The 23,417-nt window shown below is 41.2% G+C and overlaps 1 protein-coding gene across 1 annotated transcript in view; it reads left to right on the top strand.

Annotated features, from left to right (window-relative positions):
- The window catches only part of LOC126160151 (secretin receptor-like), a 166,406-nt gene that overhangs the window by 103,108 nt on the left and 39,881 nt on the right, over positions 1-23,417 (top strand). Inside the window, exons 9-10 of the mRNA XM_049916888.1 lie at positions 12,345-12,436; positions 18,327-18,465. Of these exons, the coding sequence (XP_049772845.1) occupies positions 12,345-12,436; positions 18,327-18,465 (231 nt within the window). The remainder of the gene's footprint in view (positions 1-12,344; positions 12,437-18,326; positions 18,466-23,417) is intronic.

The raw sequence follows: 23,417 nt of genomic DNA, 5'->3' as shown, positions 1-23,417 counted from the left end.
GTCACTTGCAGCTACCGTATTGCCACAGCGGCGCCGGTTACCACTCGGTTACAGGTAATATGCAAACACGGCAGCTCACTTCACGAATGTTGTCAATGTGTAACGTGCAGCAAAGTTAGAAGTGCCCGCCACGAGGTATGTCGGAAATGCGAGATGATTTATCGACAGCTGATTTTAATGAGCAGAGACTGAACTGCAGCAGGAGATGCGTTTTGTAGCCCTGAATTTAAACTCGCGCCCTAAGCTAACCACAACCTCGTGATGTGGAATGTATCCGAGAAAGTGGTGCTCAACAATCTGCAGCTAAAATCGCCATAGCTTTGTTCACATTTGTTAAAGATAATTTATTGGAGCAAATTCAGGAGAGAAAAAGTTCAGTTTCAGCGCTTAAAGCAAACTGTAATTTCTCGCTGTTATTCATTACCTGAAAGTATCCTCTCACTGGCTACACGAGCTGCCGTGTTATCAAGATATGAGCAGTCCTCGTTTGCACTTGATTGCAGCTTATAGACGACAAAGGTAGTTTCCAGACGAGAAAAGAATGATAGATAGAAAAATAAGAGGAAATAAAAAACAGAAATAATAAAACATTACTTTTAAAGCAATTAATTGAATAAAATGATAATCAGATTCTTTTGATTAAATTTCTAAGTAAAAAGATATTTACGGTATTTGACGAGATTCGCAACGATGAATTGTAGTGTCCAAAATATCGGTTTCACACAATCTCGAGTGATGCTTATGGAATATAAACCGATGTCTGTGCCTACGATAACTCATATGTGCAGCTGAATCGCGTCTTGTGTGGAACTACCCAGTAGTGTTTAGGTAGTGCTGTGTGTGAAACGGGTGTATTTCACTAGCATCGTTATGTGTGTGTGTTGTTTATTATAGTGTTATTATGTTTTGTGCAATATGAAATAAAAGTGCCATACCCATGATTCGGGATCCAACACCAAGAAAGACTGCCGGATAAAGAAATAGGAATGAGCTGACCAGCTGCGGCAGTTTGGCAACGGCAAACGGTTCGGGCATGAAGTTGAGCGCTCTGATTGGAGAAAATCAGCTACAGCACGAGAATTATCAGCTATCAAGTAAGTTTAATCAGACTATAGGCAGCCTGGGTAAAGTAGCCGCAATGCTGAGCAGCCAGCTGACCTGAAGTTGTGACTGATCACCCGATTCAGATGGACAACGATTATGTTCTGCCTGTTTCCTCATAACAAAGGCGAAGGCAAAGCCACGTTATCCAGGTCCACTTCACTGTAATTATAAAAATTATTTTTCCGTCTTTCATTTCGTTTGTTCGATGCTGACTGTAAGTTCACTTACACACAGTAGATGTTAGAGCATAAGGAAAATATAGTGACTCATGTACTTTTAAGCATTTAATTTTGCCTGAAAAATAACTTGCGAATATCGGAGAAAATCCCCTCAACAAACAATGGATTACCGATGCTGGGCGTCATTGTAGGGGACGAGGCATTTGGTTTATCTGAAAATTTAATGCTTGCTTATGAGGAAGAGAGGTATACTCGAGAAGAATTTTCAATTGCAATTGCGACGGGTCGGGGTTTAATTTCTCGTGTCTATTCTTCGTTGTCACTGTGCAGGCTGAAAATTAAAATTCACCTACCTCAGAACGGCGTCTGCTCAATTTCCTTTCACTCGGCAATGTAGATACTTACAAGATGATGTAAAAGCAGCGTTGATAAAAAACACCACCTAATATCAGCAATTACTGAGGCCGTGCATCTCTAGTTATGAAAGAAAGTTGTGTAGAAATACTGTCATCCAATTTTATAGGGCGGTAAGAAAATGGATTGGCTTCTGAAAAATAATGTCCGAAATTTCTACACAATAATGTTTATTTTCTTCTTGATAACCAAAGAAAAGGTACTGTTCAGTCCACATTTGAACTATTGGCTATTTACTTCCTGTTCACGACTCATACACACATTTCACACGCACATCAGCCAGAAATCTGTCCAAACCCGACCCAAATTAATCAAAGTTTTCACAGTCATTAATTTCACCACTAATATGAGTTATTACATTCGGTCCATCTTGTGGATTTCTAAAAAAGAAATCGCTCGCCAAAAATGCTCAGTAGTTGAATACTGAAACATGCCATGCGGATTCTGTGAAGGCCAATACTTCACAAGCGAATATCTGTCCAACAGATTTAGTCAAAACGTCTGAAATTTCGCCAAGCATTCCTGAACAACAACTGCTATCGGCTTGGTTCACCAATAACTCAAACACTAAATAATTCTTCATCTTACACTTTATTTTTACTGGCACTAGTAACATGACCGTCCGCGTTCAAAGCTAGCGAGCGACTTCCTTCTTCCGGCCTCACTCTCAATATACCTATCAGGTAACGAGCGGGAACCGTCTCAATTCTGATTGGCTGACCATTCTGACTGCCAATCAGAATACTCACTCGTGATCATACTAGCACCAAAACTCTTCTGCACTAATAGTTATACACAGACGCTTTTGCTTCCATCTGGCATACAAATATTATTGTAATGTTTAATAAACGAAAACGAAAAGACAATAATTCTGGAATTATTCTTTAGATACTGATTTTACTCCAGCTGACTTTCTGGCTGCTCTGTTAGAATAACAATCACATCTACACATACGTCATCGGCAAAGTGGGTAAATCCCCTAGGATCATTTTCCCACAACAGGCCTGTGTAACTCTTGCACGTTACTTAAGACGGTATATAATGCAATACTGGTATTTGACGAATGTCCCACATACACACTCACATGTCCCACACAGGCACACATAATAAAATAAATAATGATTTTAATAGTTCGTTCTCAAGTTATTCTAGATTTCATACTACGAAAATTGTAAGGTATTTGAATTATTAAATTAAATTTGAATTAGATAATTCTGAAATGTGTACTCTTATAGGACAACTATCCAAGGAGCTCCACCGAATAACATCCAAACAGCACTCTCTACACAATTTATTAAATTGCCAATACTAAACTCTTAAATAACAACAAATTCATATACTTACAGAACTTAACATATGGTTAAAAGAGTGAGCTTTAAAAAAACAATAACTTCGGCTTGTCACCATAAAATCAAAGAACCTTTTACAATAGTGCTTTTAGAGTCCACTCAAAAGACAAAATCCAATAATAAGTTAACTTGGCTATACAATTTAAAATGATTTATAGAAAAAAAACTGATAACGATAATGGCGTTTGGCACCATAAAATGAAAGAAGCGCAACACACAATCAATAAATATAGTAACAAAATAATAATTTGTTACAACCAAAGGGCGTTCCCACTAGAAGCGGTCCCCCAAATAAACCGCTGAGAGCTCCCTGACATGCCTCCCACAACTGCCCAACACTTACGCACCTTGGTTATGTTCTGTAACACGACAGACAACAACAGAAGATAAAATTCAGAAATCAAATAACAATATAACATCCCGACAGCACATGATAACCACAGCGCCGTTAACTCGGGCGCTCTTAAGTGCCGGAAGCCAACTCACAGAAATCTTAATGAACAATTCTCGCTTATTAAAACAAAACGATAAAAACAAAACGCACATGAATAGTCAAACCACCGTCTTAGAATAACACCAAACGCGACTATTCCACCAAGTTAACACAGTGAGAAAAATACAGAACATACCACTAAATGCTGTTACACAACCAGATTGACGAGATCGCGTTGTTCAGGTCCCAGAAGACCACGTATACCAAGCAGCAGTAATTCACTATGTATATACTGTACAAAACAGCCTTTCTTTGGCAGACTTTACCTAACACATCAAATGCCAAATATGCCATACATGAACGCAACTCCGGGCAGGATTCCAGTTGAGCAAATAAATTAGTACCAAGAAATATCGTAACGAGACACACACACACACATAGCGAAAAGTTCCAACAACGCCGTCCCACATCAGAATGAAGCTCAGAAACCGCTGCTGGAGCTTCCAGGGGAAAATCTGACGAGCCAACGGAGCCCACACCCGAACCTCGCAGACGACTCCAAAATTCAGCAACTAGTTGTCTCTGGGCCAGAGTATCACAGGACCCCACCGGACCTCCCCATCAGACAGGCAGGCAGAACAAGTACGCCGACTCCAATTAATCACCACCACATGGCCAGCACAGCGGCGAGTCGCCTCCGCCCCAGATCACTCTGCTCATATTGCGAGGCACAACCACCTTAGCGCTAGTCACTAGCAGGTCATGCAGAGCGAACTTCATGTTCCGTGCAATACCCGGAAACCAACTACTCTCTCGCTTTCCGCCCGCCACCGCAAACACACGCCAGCGACATCATAGCAAATCGCCACCGGAGCGCCACCCGCACCAGGACAGCGAACTACAATCGATTACAGTGCGCGCTGTGAACAAGATCACAGGATAGCGGCGCTCGCCGTATCAAATTCTATACCCTGATACTTCAGGTTTGTATTTTAATTGACAACCAAAACCGAGTCATAAAATTTCCTTTCTAAATTGTAGTTTTTCTAACTTCAAATAAATTTTTCTATCTCCGAAAATATGCTCACTAGAAAGCTGAGATTTTCACACCACCTTTCTATTAACAACAAAGTGTAGTGTACAAATTTCGAAACCGATTACATAAAAAGTAAATTTAGATTCTTGTAGGTGGTGAATGTACGCGTTCAGTAAGAGACATTGAAATGCTTTCCCACGGCAGGCATTGACAGATGCACATGTGTCTCCCGGGTAGGCCGTTAGATGTCAGCCCCCGAAGATACATACAGCAAGCTATCCTGAAACAAACGTTCGCTCGAAACAACTTGCGACGCTACATCACGACAAAAGCATGCTGTCTTTTACAAACATATGTGCCAGGAAGAGAACGCTACAAATCTGAAGACATCCTGTAAGTGTCCCTCCACTACTGTAAATTCCTCTAGGCCCTATAAGCTGTCAACGTCTGTCTGCTTCGACAAGTGCACAGGCAGTGACGGCAGGCACTTGCGTTCTCCACGAGACACAATGCTCACAGCTTGCTGCGCAGAGCTAGTTGACTGCCGTGCAGCCCGGCACGTTCTATTGGCCGCTGCATCCAGGAAACCGTAGCTGCCCAGTGCGCGGGTTGCAGTGCACCGCCATTGTTTTATTGGCTACTGCGGCCTGACTGTCGCAGACGGACTGCAGAGTGCGTCGTATCCCTACTACACTACTAGCTCGGCTCTGTTCAACTGTCTCTGCACCTAGCGGTACGTCTCCTCCTCCCAACACTCAAGGCGCAGGTGCTCTACGTAAGCAGCAAACGACGAGAATACAGCACACAAAGGCTCTTACTCTTCAATACCTTTCTTAGATTGCTAACACTACCGGAATGCGTATCTCCTTGATATAATTCGCATTTCGTTTATCGTTGTAGTGCTACAAAATAAGTGAAACAAGAAAATACTAAGTGGTTCCTAACGCCTAACACCACCAGACTTTTATTAAATCTCCTAAAGCGTTTATGAAATACTACTGGACGTCCAAAGTCATCCAAAGTGTTTCAGGATAAACTCTGAGTAAGCCTGGCCTTAGAATGTGGAGTAGTTACGTAGAGCAGTTACATAGAGCTTTGAGATTCAGAAATTCCTGAAGAGACCCCGGGTTCGAGTACATAAATGAGCTCATAATATTGCAGTACACGTGCAACTTTTGTAGAGTGAAAGTGTCAAGAGAGACGATTGGATGACAACTCTCGCCTTTCTACATAAACTGCAACACCTTAAAAACAATTACCGTAGTTCATCCATATTGTTGTCCACGATCAAGGGAGGCTTAAAGGAAACTACAGAGATATAATAGCCGAGAAAATATCAAAGAAAACTGGTCACGAGTTTCAAATGATGTTATGGCAGAAAAAGGTTTCATTTGGAATGTGATTTGACAAGTGAAGTTAAACTGGAATCACAACGAATTATTTGCCAAAAACTAATGGAGAATTGATAATTTCTCAACTTTTGCTGAAGAAGATTGTGAGTTGGAAGTTCAAATGGTTCAAATGGCTCTGAGCACTATGGGACTTAACATCTAAAGTCATCAGTCCCCTAGAACTTAGAACTACTTAAACCTAACTAACCTAAGGACAGCACACAACACCCAGCCATCACGAGGCAGAGAAAATCCCTGACCCCGCCGGGAATCGAACCCGGGAACCCGGGGAGTTGGAAGTCATATAACAATATCACGATTAAAGACGAATTCGGAAGTGTATTACATTTACATATGTGGAGCGTATTTTCTTTGGTGTCAAAACGGTAAGTCTCCGAAAATCAAAGAAAGTTTATGATGGGAATTCTCATAAAAAAAGTTGTTCTGAAAACTGATTTAAAAGAAACAAAAAGTACATTCGTTTAATAACTGACAGAGAATTTGAGCACTAAATGACATCGGATTCTTAACACTGTTAATTCACAGATGAATATTTGTTATTCACAAATAACCTATAATAGTTTATATCTGTATCCATTATTCGTCATTCACACAAATTTCGTCCATGTCTAGACGTAAGCGAAGGGCATCACACATGTCCACCCTGGAAATTCGCAGCCCACATGGAAGGGTGCAGACGCATGACATTCGCAAGGCTGCGAACATGTTGTTACGCGTGGTTGCCTGTAAAGCCGCTCACACGGCTATAATTACCATCGGTAATCTTCGGCAACTTCCGCCAACGCTCACGAATCGTATCCACGCAATCACTTGCAAACTGCAGGCCACATGGATAGACCACGTACTTGATGGGTTCCAACTTCCATACGATTTTCTGACCAAGAAAGAGTGTTAAGACAACCTAAAATGGTAAAAGATATTTGAAATTCCCAGGAAAATAAATATAAGCTATAGAGAAAAACCTTTAATATACAATATGTACAAGAACTAACATGGAACTGTAAGAACAGAAGCTTAACTGCAATGTTTTCGTGTTTAAAGTGGTCTAAGGCAAGGCTTCAGAATTTATCTGCTACTGTTCAAAAAGTATTTTGAAGAAGCAAACAACACAAAGTTGCAAGAGTGGAATTAATATCAGAGTGAAAGGATATCATAAGATCAACTGATGACATTGCTATCCACAGTGAAAGCAAGGAAGAATTAATCCGTTGAATGGAATAAAGTCTACTGAGCAAAGGATGTGGATTTAGAGTGAACCAAAGAAAGACGAAAGTAATTAGAATTAGCAGAAATGACACTCATATGGACATAACACCAAATTTTGGCGACAATTTGAAAGAAGGTGTCCACGAATTTTGATACTTCGGAAGCAAAGTAATGCATGACCGACAAAGCGACGACATTGATTTGTAGTAGAAGTTTGAAACATATACGATGTTCCAACGTTACAAAATATCTCGTAGGAATCGATCTATCGACACGAATATCGTTCGTGTGTAACACAACTGGCTCTTAATTCATGCGAATGGATGTTATCAGCACAAGATATCAAGTTGGTTCCGTGTATCTAGAGTTACTTTACTTTTGACACCATTCCACACAAGTTACTACTTATCAAACTGCGTGCCTATGGAATATCGTCTTATTTGTGAGATTGCATTCACTATTTCCTGTCAGGAAGGTCATATTTCGTAGTAACTGATGGAAAGTCATTGAATGAAACAGAAATGATATGTGGGGATCTCCAAGGAAGTTTTAAAGGCCCTGCCCTGTTCTTCATCTATATAAAAGATTCGGGAGAGAGTAACCCTCTTAGATTTTTTGCAGGTTGTGCTGTCGTTTACCGTCCAAAAAGTCATCAGAAGACGAATACAAATTTTGTGCACCGTCCTACGTGCCAGCGGCTATTTCCACCGGTTTTCCTGCGGACCCATCACCGTTCTAGCGCATATTAGTTATATTTTTATATGCAGGAGCCGTAACGATAAAATTTAATGGAATAAACTTCCTTATTAAATTATACTGAAATGTCTCCTTCCAGTCAACATTACAATATGGCACGATAAATTTGTAACTATTTCACTCATTAATAGTTTTAAAATTGTTGTAGGAGCTGGGTCTTTCCTCTTTTGAAACACAATATCAGCAGTTACTCGGGCTGCTTTATCTTCCTCGTGCCTCTGCTTTTATCGGTCAGACAATCCTGAGCATTTGTGCAGAAATCGTTAGTCGAGCAACCATCACTGGCCACAGTACACACACATTTTCCAAAATAGCCCGTAACTGAATAAAGCCATCAGGCTTTCCAGTCTATGATTGCTACACGTTATAATTTGGCTTAAATTATATTATAAATGTTTTAAAAAATAGCTCCGAGCCTCTCGATTGAAATCAGCTGGATACTAAGCTTATTTACAGTCTCCAGAAGGAAGTTACTCCAAATCGATTCCTTTTTTCACATAGCCACTATCAGATGTCACACAGAAACACCTACTTAAGTATGCATGTATTCAGAAATGTCCACCTTCGGAAATCTCTCTTACGTCGACACCATTTAAAGTTACAAAATGTTACATGCTGGGGCCTCAATCGTGGCTAGTAAGCGCTTGGGGCATTTTTGTTTTAAACGGAACGACACCTGCTTCAAAACGTGGCCAATAAGGGAATCAATTCTAGACGTTGAGAATTTGATGGTTTACTTTACACGGTTTGCTTAACTTTATGCATCCGTCTGAATTTCTTGCCCTCAGATATTCCGTTTTGGTCCCACGTTTGCTTGCTGACTCATCGGTTTACAATGGACGTAATATTTGTAAGGGTAATAAAAAGAGATCACCATTTCAACTTCTGCAAAGTTTCTTCTGGATGTCCTGAGAGGTCAATAATATGCGATCTGTAGAAAATGACTGCGTAAAATTTACTGCCATAAACGTTAAACTGGAAACTATATAGCATAAATGATACCAGTGGTTTCCTTCGCAACTTGTAAACGATGACTTTCTTCTCAATTTGTAACCTGTTGGCTTGTGTGATTGAAAGCATTACAGAAACAAAAGGATTTGGATCTTTGTACCCACAAAATTTCGATGAGCTCTAGCTGCTCTCATAGCGTACTGACAAGTTTCTGTTGCAACAAATTACTAGCAGTGAAGACTGAAAGTCTTAGAAACGACCATAAATTAGCTTTAGTTTGGAACGATCCATGTGAACTCAGCCGTCCAGTCAGAAATAATGCTGTTTAACCAGAAAATCCTAATTCAGGTCTCAAACTTTCGTTGCAGTGTGCGACAGATCTGCATATTTACACACTATAGGACTTGTAACTGCGGTAAAATTACAGTATCTGAAAAACTAGAAAATATCTGTTCACTTCACGTAATGCACTGCCTGAAGAAGAGGATATCAACACCATGTGGTGCAGCAACAAGAGCGTCACATAGAACAATATACGTATGTTTAATGCAGACACTGACTGACAGAGGTTTCCAAAAAATTGAAATGGTACGAGGTTGCAATCAATAAAACTGGAAGATGTCTCTACGTTGGGATGACTATTTTACTTTCATGAAAAGGGACTGAGATCCAACGACGGCTACTTTCCTAACTATCTGTAAAATACACACATCAAAAAAAGTTTTGCATTACTCCGGTTCCCTGAAGTCCTGAAGATAGACGTTGACTGTGGATATTGTATCAAAGACACTGTCCCTTCGACTGTTCAGAGATGTCACTAAACCGGCTTAAAGATGTAAACAACTATGCATGAGAAGCTCCCGTTATACGGAGGGGATCCGACAGCCGATCAGTTCCAGTCATTCCACGAGGAAGGAGGTATACGGCTCGTGTTGTCTGCAGTTCAACCACGCCCAGACGGTCAACACCACCGTTTCGGTCGCGTGCGCATTGTTATTTTGTGCCAGGAAGGGCTCTCGACAAGGGAAGTGCCCAGGCGCCTCGGGGTGAACCAAAGCGATGATGTTCGGAGATGGAGGAGATACAGAGAGACAAGAACTGTCGATGACATGACTCGCTTAGGCCTCTCAAGGGCTACTACTGCAGTTAATGACTACTACCTACGGATTATGGCTCGCAGGAATCCTAACAACAACGCCACCACAACGACGCCCCCACGTTGAATAATGCTTTTCGTGCATCCACAGGACGTCGTGTTACGACTCGAATTGTGCGTAATAGGCAGCGTGATGCGCAACTTCACGCCCGACATACATGGCGAGATCCGCCTTTGAAACCGCGACACCATGCAGCGTTGTACAGACGTGCCCAACCACGTGCCGAATGGACCGCACAGGACTGGCATGACGTTCTCTTCACCGATGAGTATCGCACATGCCTTCAACAAGACAATCGTCAGAGGCGTGTTTAGAGGCAACCCAATCAGGCTGAACCCCTCAGACACACTGTCCAGCAAGTGCAGCAAGGTGAAGGTTCCCTTCTGTTTTGGGGGGGGGGGGGCATTATGTGGGGCCGAAGTACGCCGCTGGTGGTCATGGAATGCTATCCTCGGACCGATAGTGCAACCACGTCAGCAGCATATTGGCGAGGCATTCGTCTTCATGGGCGACAATTCTCCAGACATGAAACCTATCGAACATGCCTGCGATTTATTGAAAAGGGCTGTTTATGGACTATGTGACCCACCAACCAGTCTGAAGGATCTACGCCGAATCGCCGTTGAGGAGTGGTAAAATGTCGACCAACAGTGGCTGGCTGAACTTGGGGATAGTATGCCACGACGAATACAGGCATGCATCAGTGCACGAGGGCGTGCTACTGGGTATTAGAGGTACCGGTGTGTACAGCAGTCTGGATCACCACGTCTGAAGGTCTCGCTGTATGGTAGTACAACATGCAATGTGTGGTTTTCATGGGCAAAAAAAATGGGCGGAGATGATGTTTACGTTGATCTCTATTCCAATTTTCTGTACAGGTTCCGAAACTCTCGGAACCGTGGTGATGCAAAACTGCTTTGCTTATGTTGGAAGTACACGCTGAAACTGTGACTTTCTCATTGTTTACGGGTATTCGAGACGTTGAAGTGCTTCTTGGAAAGCACAAAAATGGTCGAATTGTGTATTCTTATGAATTCGTGATCAGGTATCGTCAGCTATACTACTACTAGCTTAAAATACCTTTGTCGATGTTTCAGTCCACTGAATGATTTTAGAAACGCATGAAGGAACGCGCAGAAGAGACTGCCATCAGCAGTTTCTGAAATTTTCTACTGTTTTTGTTCTTGTGAGGCATGATTTTGCGTTGTGCAGCGTTTGTAGCTATTATGAGCTCTACATATTTAATAGTTGCATAATAAAACCATGTGGAGATACTATTAACACGGGGATACTGTTAATACTTCAGTTACAGAGTTTTATGGCGAGTAAAGTTCTAGGGATTTCGAAACTAGTTGCATAATGTGTGGACAGTTAAGCCGCTCTTCGTCAGTCGTTCTCCACCTTGTAGTTAGAAACGGAAGGTCTTGTGCATGGCACACGTTATATTTGGAAATTAATTGAAAGTTCTAATAATTTTTCCCTGTATTGAAAATGGAAAAGTGTGTTAACTACCGATAATATCTGCTTCAAAACATTTTAACTTGTAACTGGTTTTTCAGAATCTGTCTTTTAAATTTGATTTCATTTACTGATTTTTGGTGTATAGCAGAGTAATAATGGCACGCGTAGAGTACTAAATACAGTATTGACAAAATTTTCTTTATTGCAATAATTTTATATTCGTATAGTGTACTTGCTCCAAAGTTCATTGAAACAGTTTTCCCATTTTGAAAAAAAATTAACTTTTCTGAAGTAATTCTTGTAATTTCAGAAAAAGAGTGCAATACACAAAAGTGAATGCTATCATTTCGAAATGGGATGACAAAGAAAATAAACTTCGACTGCAGTGCTGGCTACATGCACAAGTCTGAGAAGCATCCCAAGGATTGACACTCACCTCTACTCTCTATCCAAAGCAAGCTATTACTAATCGCTGTCCCTTCGGCGAAAGATTCACACTAAATTATCTAGAGAGATGTGTATATCATCCAAAACAGTAGAAAAATGCGAGCTCAAATTGTTAGAAATGACTGAAGTTTAGGTTCATGATTCTCTTTGATTATGCTTGTAGCACCTTTCAATTTATTTATTGCAGGGGCTGTCTACAAAGCTCCGTGCCTCATGGTCGTAACTTGGCTGACCATTCATAATTCAAAAGCGGGTCAGAACTGTTTGGGGATTTTTCTAGTACACTACCTCTAGCACTGAGATGCACTGAAGTACAGTTTAGTCATATTACTATGTCAAACGATTAGTTGCCATTTACAAATGATGGCGTTTTCACGGTTACAGTGGTAGATGTCTGTGAGAGTCTATGGGTGGGCTTACGCAGTGCTAACGGTTGCAGGTGAGCTTCGCGCTGTTCCTCAACCTGGTGCGTATGCTGCTGCTCAAAGTGCGCGCTTCGGCTACGCTGCAGCGCCGGAGGGCCCGTTACATGTGAGTAGAAGACTGCAGTCTTGCTTTTACGTCTGCATCTGAAGAGGTTACTGTCACAAATGGTGCGGTGGGAGAATGATTACTGCTAAGCCTCCATATGAGCTCGAATGTATCTAATTTCACGTTAATTGCTTTTTCGTGGGATATACTTGTACGTAGGAATAAGCAACACATCTGTTGTATCGTACATTCGATACAAGCACAAACCTGCCTTCGACTCTTCATAGGGTACTGAGGAAAAGACTATGAGATTAGAAGGAGTAGAACACTGAAACACTGATGCTGATAAGTAACAAGAACGCACACATTCATTGACGAATACTCAACTTCATACAAAAGGGCTCTGGCACCAGATCCGGAAGTTCAACTTTTATTTCAGAAGGTAGGGCAGGATAGTAAACAGTTCTTGTCCCACTAGGATGTTGACTCTTCGGGCTGGTGTGGACTCGCTAGAAGCAGACAACGGGTTGCGAAATACACAAGTGGGAGGCTGTCTTTTCGATAATAGAGCTGACCTGGAACAGCCCGTTCTGCTGTGGCGCTGCCGCATATTCTCTGGCGGCGCCAGCGCTGGAACTTCTTGATGCGGCAATAGCTGAGCTACACGCTGTCTCTGGTCTGGGTTGTCGAACTATCGACTCCTGTGGTGATATCTGGTTACGCTTGCTGCGCTTACGACACTACGATATCGGTTGAATCTTCTAGGAGCGTACACCCTCAAAAATTTATTAGTGAACCGCACCGTGACTCACAACGCTTCTCTCGTGTATTTCGCCACTGTCTCTGTGACTCTTATATGCTCGTTAAATCAGCTTGTGACGAAACGCCCTGTTCCTCTCTGGACCTTCTGCATTACCTCTATCAATCCTATCTGGTAATTGTCTCAGACGAGTGATACTGAAGTGTCAGCCGAATGACAATTATGTAAACTATGTAAATACATGGACCACAGTTCCATAGGATCTAAATGTTCATTAGAAGAAGCAAGACAGTTAATGAAAGAGCCCTTACCCACACCATTTGATACAACTGAAATTCCACACACCTCTCTTTCTGAAATTAGGAAGATAATAAACTCTCTCAATAATGAAAGCTCACATGGAATTGATGGCATTTCCAGCAGTATAATAAAAGCTTGTTCCCAAGAAATAGGTGGGATTCTTAGCCACATATGTAATAGCTCTCTGAAGCAGGGTATTTTCCCAGACAGACTGAAGTATGCCATTGTTAAACAACTGCATAAAAAAGGGGATACATCTGATGTCAACAACTACTGTCCAATCTCTCTTATGACTGCATTATCCAAAATTCTTGAAAAAGTAATGTATTGTAGACTAGCTTCACACCTTTGTAAAAATAAAGTATTAACAAAATGTCAGTTTGGTTTCCAGAAGGGTTTTTCAACGGAAAATGCTATACATACTTTCACTAATGAAATATTAACTGCTCTGAGTAACCGGAAGTCACCCGTTGGAATTTTTTGTGATCTATCAAAGGCTTTTGATTGTGTAAATCATGGAATACTTCTAGATAAGCTCAAGTATTGTGGTATGAATGGGACAGTGCTCAAATGGTTTAAATCATACTTCACTGGAAGAGTGCAGAAAGTTGAAATAAGCAGTTCACATAATATGCAAAAAATTGGTGATTTCTCAAACTGGGGAACAGTCAAGAATGGGGTGCCGCAAGGTTCAGTCTTGGGTCCTCTGCTGTTCTTAATATATATTAATGACTTGCCATTGTATATTCACGAAGATGCAAAGCTGGTACTTTTTGCCGATGATACCAGTATAGATATTACACCCAACAGACAAGAATTAACTGGTGAAATTGTAAACGATGTTTTTCAGAAAATCATTAAGTGTTTCTCTGCAAGTGGGCTCTCATTAAACTTTGACAAAACACGGTACATATAGTTCCACACAGTAAATGGAATAACACCATCAATAAATATAGACTTCGATCAGAAATCGGTAGCTAAGGTAGAATATTCAAAATTTCTAGGTGTATGCATTGATAAGGGGTTGAACTGGAAAAACAAACTGAGGATGTGCTGAAACGTTTGAGTTCAGCTATTTATGCTATTAGGGTCATTGCAAATTTTGGCAATATACATCTCAGTAAATTAGCTTACCACTCCTCTGCTTCCGTGTGGCATCATATTCTGCGGTAACTCATCATTGAGTAAAAGAGTGTTCACTGCACAAAAGCATGTAATCAGAATAATTGCTGGAATATATATATATATATTTTAACTTATGAAATTTGTTATTAACAATCCGAACGAATTCAAAAGTAATAGCAGTGTACATGGCTACAACACTAGGAGAAATGATGATCTTCACTACTCAAGGTTAAATCTAACTTTGGCTCAAAAGGGGGTAAATTATGCTGCCACAAAAGTCTTTGGTCACTTACCTAATAGCATCAAAAGTCTGACAGATATCCATATATCATTTAAAAGGAAATTAAAAGAATTTCTTAATGGTAACTCCTTCTACTCGTTAGATGAATTTTTGGATATAGGAAGTGGGTAATTTCCCCAAACCCCACAAAAAAATGTTACGTGTTATTTAATATTTTGTATAATGTAATACCTTGGATAGAAACCTTTTATTAACCTGACACGCTCCATATCATTACGAAGTGTCGTATTCATGATCTATGGAACAAGTAGTAATCTAATCTAATCTCAAGATCCTTCTCAAGAATTTCATTGTGACACCTGATTTTCCTGTTGTTTTAAATGGACTTTCCACTATAAACCGACCCATACGCATACTGCCAGGCATACAATGGATTTGTTTAGTCCAGTGCGTGTTCATATACTGTATAATCATACTTTATAAATCTGTCCTCCTATTTTAGGCGATACAGTCTGCAACCGCGCGACCGCTACGGTCGCGGGTTCGAATCCTGCCTCGAGCATGGATGTGTGTGAAGTCCTTAGGTTAGTTAGGTTTAAGTAGTTCTAAGTTCTAGGGGACTTACGACCTCAGCAGTTGAGTCCCATAGTGCTCAGAGCCAGTTGAACCATTTGTCCTCCTATTAATGCACAGTGTGTTACGTTTGTTTGTACTGAGGTTCGAAAGATAAACCTGTACTCCGTCTCGACCCTCTGCAGGTCTCATTTCGCCACTATTTTCTAGCTTTGTGATTTGTCTAAATACAAAAGCACCATTCGCGAATACCGTCATGAAACTTCCGACGGCAAATGCCGGGTGATTTGAATTAAAATGCATCCACCCAGAGACGTCCGTTGTAGGCTGTAATTATCGTACGACCACGAGACTTGTTAGATGTGCTACTGAGTTAATGTGGAAGAGATTGATGCTAGAAAACAAATTTTTTATAGTTTGGGCACCAGGTAAAAACCTAGAGCTGTACACTGTTTGTGTAACGGTCTGACATTCACTCCGTTGTATGATGTGAGCGAACAGTATGGCTACTGAGAAACGAGAGCGTGCTCTGTTAGTGAAAATGTTCTGTGTGAGCGACAGTAATTACATTGCTACATAGGGAAGGTATCGTAGACTGAAAGGTCTGAGGTCGGAAGCCATTAAATGGTTTAAAGAGGTTGATAAAGAAATTCTGACATACGGTTGTGCGCGGTGTATCATTTGGAAGAGGAAGGCGTCCTATCTCGGTGGAAGCTATTAACGAGATCGCTGTTGCTGTAACTGAGCCTGCAGTAAGTAACCCGGGTTAGTGCTGGTGCTCGTGCGGTGTCACGAAAATTGCCCGTCCCATGAACAACAGTACGGAAGACTTCCAATTTATTTTACACTGGTACCCGTACAAGATCCAGACGGTGCAGCAGCTGAAACCTCATGATTCGCAGCAACGTTCTCAATTTGCTCTTCGGTTTCTGGCACGCATCGTAGTTGATGACATGTGGCCCGATGATATTCTGTGTACTGAAGAGGTGCATTTTACGCAACACTGTGCAGTGTATACATAGTAGTGCCGAATCTTGGATATGGTTAAGCACAGTATTTTGAAAGCCGGGTCTGTGCACTCGCCGTATGTGTCTGTGTGGTGAAGATTCACAAGCTCCTTTATTCTCTGTTCGTTCTTCTTGGAAGAGAATACAGACTACATGTGTGATTGGCAAATTGCTGTTGTCTCTGAGCAATAACATTGATTACATGAACTTCAAGAAGGGTCGTCGAGCAGATGCACAAAACTATAGGCCTATATCTCTGACATCGATCTGTTGTAGAACTTCAGAACATGTTTTTTGCTCTCGTATCATGTCATTTCTGGAAACCCAAAATCTACTCTGTAGGAATCAATGGATTCCGGAAACAGCGATCGTCTGAGACCCAACTCGCTATATTTGTTCATGAGACACAGAAAATATTAGATACAGGCTCCCAGGTAGATGCCATTTACCTTGACTTCCGGAAGGCGTTCGATACAGTTCCGCACTGTCGCCTGATAAACAAAATAAGAGCCTACGGAATATCAGACCAGCTGTGTGGCTGGATTGAAGAGTTTTTAGCAAACAGAACACAGCACGTTGTTCTCAATGGAGAGACGTCTACAGACGTTAAAGTAACCTCTAGCGTGCCACAGGGGACTGTTATAGGACCATTGCTTTTCACAATATATATAAATGACCTAGTAGATAGTGTCGGAATTTCCATGCGGCTTTTCGCGAATGATGCTGTAGTATACAGAGAAGTTGCAGCATTAGAAAACTGCAGCGAAATGCAGGAAGATCTGCAGCGGATAGGCACTTGGTGTAGGGAGTGGCAACTGACCCTTAACATAGACAAATGTAATGTATTGCAAATACATAGAAAGAAGGATCCTTTATTGTATGATTATATGAGAGCGGGACAAACATTGGTAGCAGTTACTTCTGTAAAATATCTGGGAGTATGCGTACGGAACGATTTGAAGTGGAATGATCATATACAATTAATTGTTGGTAAGGCGGGTGCCAGGTTGAGATTCATTGGGAGAGTCCTTAGAAAATGTAGTCCATCAACAAAGGAGGTGGCTTACAAAACACTCGTTCGACCTATACTTGAGTATTCCTCGTAAGTGTGGGATCCGTACCAGGTCGGGTTGACAGAGGAGGTAGAGAAGATCCAAAGAAGAGCGGCGCGTTTCGTCACAGGGTTATTTGGTAAGCGTGATAGCGTTACGGAGACGCTTAGAAAACTCAAGTGTCAGACTCTGCAAGAGAGGCGCTCTGCATCGCGGTGTAGCTTGCTGTCCAGGTTTAGACAGGGTGCGTTTCTGGATGAGGTATCGACTATATTGCTTCCCCCTAGTTATACCTCCCAAGGAGATCACGAATGTAAAATTAGAGAGATTCGAGCGCGCACGGAGGCTTTACGGCAGTCGTTCTTCCTGCGAACAATACGCGACAGGAACAGGAAAGGGAGGTAATGACACACCGTTGGGTGGCTTGCGGAGTATAAATGTAGATGTAGATGTAGGAATTGTTTGGTTCTGAAACAATTTCTGTGACGTTGTCTTGCAAAGGTGCATCATCGTTCCGAGATTTAATGAATTTACTTCTTTCCTCGTGATTACAAGGTTTGAACACTTCCTCTGTGGCTTTAAAAAATGGTTCAAATGGCTCTGAGCACTATGGGACTTAACTGCTGAGGTCATCAGTCCCCTAGAACTTAGAACTACTTAAACCTAACTAACACACATCCATGCCCGAGGCAGGTTTCGAACCTGTGACCGTAGCGGTCGCGCGGTTCCAGACTGTAGCGCCTAGAACCGCTCGGCCACTCGGGCCGGCTCCTCTGCAGCCCCCTAGACACACGTGAACATTACAGCTACATTCACTGCGATATTGAGACCCAGTCAGACGAAGTATGATCGCACGTGTCATGTGCTGAAAGCTGTTTTCGCTGTTTCTCAGGCGTCTGGCGCGCTCGACGCTGGTGCTGGTGCCCCTGTTCGGGGCGCACTACGCCTTGCTGCTGGGCCTTTCGTACAGTGAGGACCGACGCGTGGAAATAACGTGGCTCTTCGCCGACCAGCTCTTCGCCTCCTTCCAGGTAATGTCCAGAGGGCGCTGACTGATAGCCTGCGAACATGAACCACGCGGTTCCCGCGGACTCCATAAATGACTTCATCTGTGATTTCTCCGCCATTTCTTCGGACGAATGGAAGGCATTTCTTCGACCATCCATTCCTTTCGAAGATTTAATGATTATTTTTTATTTATGTGAGACATTCAAAACCCATGAAGTCAAGATCAGGTGGGTTTTCAATCCATAACATAAATGAAAAATCTACATCAGACCGCATACCTCCTGCTTGACAGTGTCAGCAAACTTGATTTAATAATAAAATCAATATTCTGTCATTTCATTTATTCGCCAACAAAGATTTTAAAGCACATCTTCATGAACAGGGTTTCACGCTTATGATGATGATGATGATGATGGTTGATGGTGATGAAGATGGTGAAGATAATGACAGTATTATCTGAGGAGGCACGATGTTGATGTTTTAGCGTCCTTATTAAAATACTAGGAAATAAGTGAGATTATAATGGCTTAAAATTACTAATATGTAAATTGGAACTGGAGGGGAGGAGAAAGGAAAGGGAAGGGACAACTGTTGTCAGCTGCATCGGGGCATTATGCGGAATCAGCGGCGAAGAGCAATATGTGTACCAGACCGGGATTCTAACCCTGGATATGCTGCTTACTAGGCAGGTGTATTAACCACTGTGCCGTCCGGGACACAGTCTTACTGTAACTGACGCCTCATGGCCCATCCACATCCCCACCGAACGCCATATCTGTGCAGTCTTGCCCATTTCCTCCATGCTCGCTCCTCTGAGGTTCCCACAGAGGTCGGTCGTACCACTGCATCTGCAATGAAGAAGGTGGATCCATCGCCCATCTACGCGAATCAGTTATATGAATGCGTGACGTCTGAATGCGAAAGAACAGGCAACACGCGGAATCCGCAGCTGTGATACTTTATAAGTGAACTGAAGGTGGATGAGGGGGAAAGGAAATGGAAAGGATTACTAAGTCACTGCATCGGGATATTCCTCAGCGACGGGCGAAAATGTGTACCACACCAGCATTCTAACCAGAGTCTCCTGGTTACTAGACAACTCTGAAACAACAGACATCAAGCAAGAATTCATATAACTGATCCGCCTAGATGGGCAATGGATCCACCTTTCTCAGTCCGGACATAGAAGTAAATCGGACCTCCTGCGGGAATCTCAGATGAGCGAACACGGAGGGAATGGACAGGGACTGCGGGCAGATGACTCAGTGGGGATGTGGGTCGGCTGTGAGGTGTGCCGTTATAGGCCTCGCAGGTGCGGTAATACTGTGGCGCAAAGGTTAACACACCTGACTAGTAAGCAGCAGATCCCAGGTTCGAATCCTGATCTGATACACATATTGCTCGTCGCTGCTGGTTCCCCGTAGTGTCCCGATGCAGCTGACGTCAGTAACCCCTTATCTTTTATGCCATTCTGCCCTCCGCCCCCCTCCCCCGACCTCAGTTTACAAATAATGTATCACAGCTGCGGGTTGCATGTGGTGTCTGATTTCTCTGACTCGTCCGAAAGAACAAAAACCACGCATTCATGTAATAAAATTTAGTAAATAATTAGAAAATATAAGACTATTTCTTAGAATTTATGTAGGTTTTTCTTAAAACATATAGCATACTTGTGATTTATGGTGCATTTACCATTGCAGCAATGTAGCTTCCATTTATTGTTTACACTATTGCATGAACATACATTATATAAAAAATTATGAATTACTACAACCATGAATGAACTTTAAAGATTCCATTGATATTCCAGTAGTACAAAAGTAATATATAACATACATCTTACATGGAATAACTTTATCGGTAAGGAAACTTCTACCTAAATATTCTACGAAAAGTTATTAATACCGTTAATTCTTGTCAATGGTTGAAGTTAAACCTGGGAACTAGTGTTACTAAATGTGAAACATATATGAATTATTTAACAAAGATGTGATTTCGGACGGAGGAAATATTAACACACTGAGCAGATATATTAGAAGCAACGCCGTTTATATCATATGTAATAACCGTTTATTGACATTAAAGTCTTTTGTACTTTGTATACCTACAAAGTGTGGCATTATTTAATCCTGTATGAAATCACACGACTGTTAATTCTTTCTTTTATATTTTTAGGCTTGTAATACTGATTTTCAGGTTTAGTTTCTTCAAGTGAGAAGTACGCGCGAATGTATTACCTCTTCCATAGAATATTTAGGTAAATGATTAGTTTAAAGTGTAAGTCTTTTCGTTTAACATGTCAATCATTTAATATCTTTTTACCACTAAAATATCCATGGAATCTGCATTCTTTCAAGTTTGGAATGTCATTCTCAAAACTGTGTATGTACAGATAATAGTGCAAACAACATGTGGAAATTATTTTACTGCGAGGTACACTATAGGTTTTACCAAAAATATACATATTTTGCTTGATATTTCTGTGTACTTTACACTCAACTTCGCAAATTACTGTTGAGGATTAACTACGACCTATCGCAGTTAGACGTTCCTGACTTGTTAACAGCACAGTGAAGATCCTTCGACAACCAGTTCTCCCCGTGTTGATGATAAACTTCGAAATGTATCATGGTGAAGCAAATACGCTATTGAAAAGATAGTAGACAGACTTCATTGTTAAGTTCTTCATTCATGTAACAGTCTAGCATTTTCCTACGCTACCCACTATGGCTAAAATGAAATTCCTTTCTTTCTATGAGGCGACAGGTTGTGCTCTGTTTCATACATGAGAGTCAATTTTAGCCATTTAATGTCACTACTAGATAAAAGCCTCTTACGGACTCCTCCATGTCACACCTGTGTGTCATTACTGATGTCACTTAACTAACTTCCACTTGATCGTCGACTTCTCTTCCTACGGTATCGCTTCCAAGTACTTTATCGATACATCAACACCCATTCGCGAACTAAGAGCCCCCATATTAATTAAGTCTTTCACGCAAGTCTGTTCACTGATACATTACACGCTATCTGTCAGTAATTTATAACACGCATCTTTCCAGTACCACTGACTCTCAGTTTTTTAACGGTTTTTACATTAAGAAGTCCATTTCTCACAGTAATAAGGCAAAAATCTTGTAGCATGCATCGATAAATAATATTCAGATTCAGACTCAAAGGAATCACATTTTCTGTTTATTTTACGAGAAAAATGCTGACTTAATGTGTCGTTTCTTTTCCTCCTGTTCATCCAGTCGTTCTTTCAGCTACCCCAAATAAATAAAAACTCATTTAGTGGTATTATGAACTCGTTTTAATTTTTTACCTTCTTTTCTATATTATTCTATAAGCACTGTAATTTTAGTCTTGTTATATTTTAGTCTTTTCAAAATTATATTTTAGTCGAGTTTAAAGAAGTACAAGCATTATCTATTTTAGCGTCAAAACTTGTCTGTAATAACTGACGAATGATTAAGGTGAAGCATAAATGGTCAAGCTGAAAGTTGATATTACAATACTCTTTGGGAAACTATCACGAACATGCAAGTTCATCAACACAAATGAATTAAACAAGGAATCCGAATTCAACATCTTTAGTGGCTTTACCATCACATAGGTACATGACAATTTCACCACACTAAAACTTGCCAAATCAGCTATGAAACAGAGAACAACTACCTATTTATACTAATTGAATCGTGACAATGAAATAATAACACTGATAAAGACAGTAAGTAATTTATTGATGTAATGCACATTAAATATATGATGTATGTGTGTCAATCATAAAATGTATATCTGTATACTTATTTTCCTCCAAAGACAAAACGGTGTTCCCCCACTGATAAATTTATTTTTATATTTTTCATAACGAAGCGAGAGAAAAAACAAAGCTAACGAGTGATAGGAAAAAAGAAGGCTGACGAAGATACAAAACTTGTACGCAGAGCATCTATCGATTATTACTATAGCTATGGCACAGTTTACAACTGAAGCAAGCAAGTGTAACAGCTGTGCCTCTTCCTGAACGATTCGACGTTCGCAGAGAGTTGACCAGATGGCCTCGGGCAAGTGCAGAAAGGGCAACAGCCTCAACGGGTGCGGGGCAAAGTCAGGACATGCGGGGACCAAGCAGCAATCGGTATTGTAATTGTAAACTGTCGAAGCTGCGTTGGTAAAGTACCGGAACTTCAAGCGCTGATAGAAAGCACCGAAGCTGAAATCGTTATAGGTACAGAAAGCTGGCTGAAGCCAGAGATAAATTCTGCCGAAATTTTTACAAAGGCACAGACGGTGTTTAGAAAGGATAGATTGCATGCAACCGGTGGTGGAGTGTTCGTCGCTGTTAGTAGTAGTTTATCCTGTAGTGAAGTAGAAGTGGATAGTTCCTGTGAATTATTATGGGTGGAGGTTACACTCAACAACCGAGCTAGGTTAATAATTGGCTCCTTTTACCGACCCCCCGACTCAGCAGCATTAGTGGCAGAACAACTGAGAGAAAATTTGGAATACATTTCACATAAATTTTCTCAGCATGTTATGGTCTTAGGTGGAGATTTCAATTTACCAGATATAGACTGGGACACTCAGATGTTTAGGACGGGTGGTAGGGACAGGGCATCGAGTGACATTATACTGAGTGCACTATCCGAAAATTACCTCGAGCAATTAAACAGAGAACTGACTCGTGGAGATAACATCTTGGACCTACTGATAACAAACAGACCCGAACTTTTCGACTCTGTAAGAGCAGAACAGGGAATCAGTGATCATAAGGCCGTTGCTGCATCCCTGAATATGGAAGTTAATAGGAATATAAAAAAAGGGAGGAAGGTTTATCTGTTTAGCAAGAGTAATAGAAGGCAGATTTCAGACTACCTAACAGATCAAAACGAAAATTTCTGTTCAGACACTGACAATGTTGAGTGTTTATGGAAAAAGTTCAAGGCAATCGTAAAATGCGTTTTAGACAGGT

The sequence above is a fragment of the Schistocerca cancellata genome, chromosome 2 (assembly GCF_023864275.1).
Source record: "Schistocerca cancellata isolate TAMUIC-IGC-003103 chromosome 2, iqSchCanc2.1, whole genome shotgun sequence".
Classification (NCBI taxonomy): domain Eukaryota; kingdom Metazoa; phylum Arthropoda; class Insecta; order Orthoptera; family Acrididae; genus Schistocerca; species Schistocerca cancellata.
The sequence above is the reverse complement of the archived record's forward strand: the minus strand, read 5'-3'. Positions and strand labels throughout refer to the sequence as shown.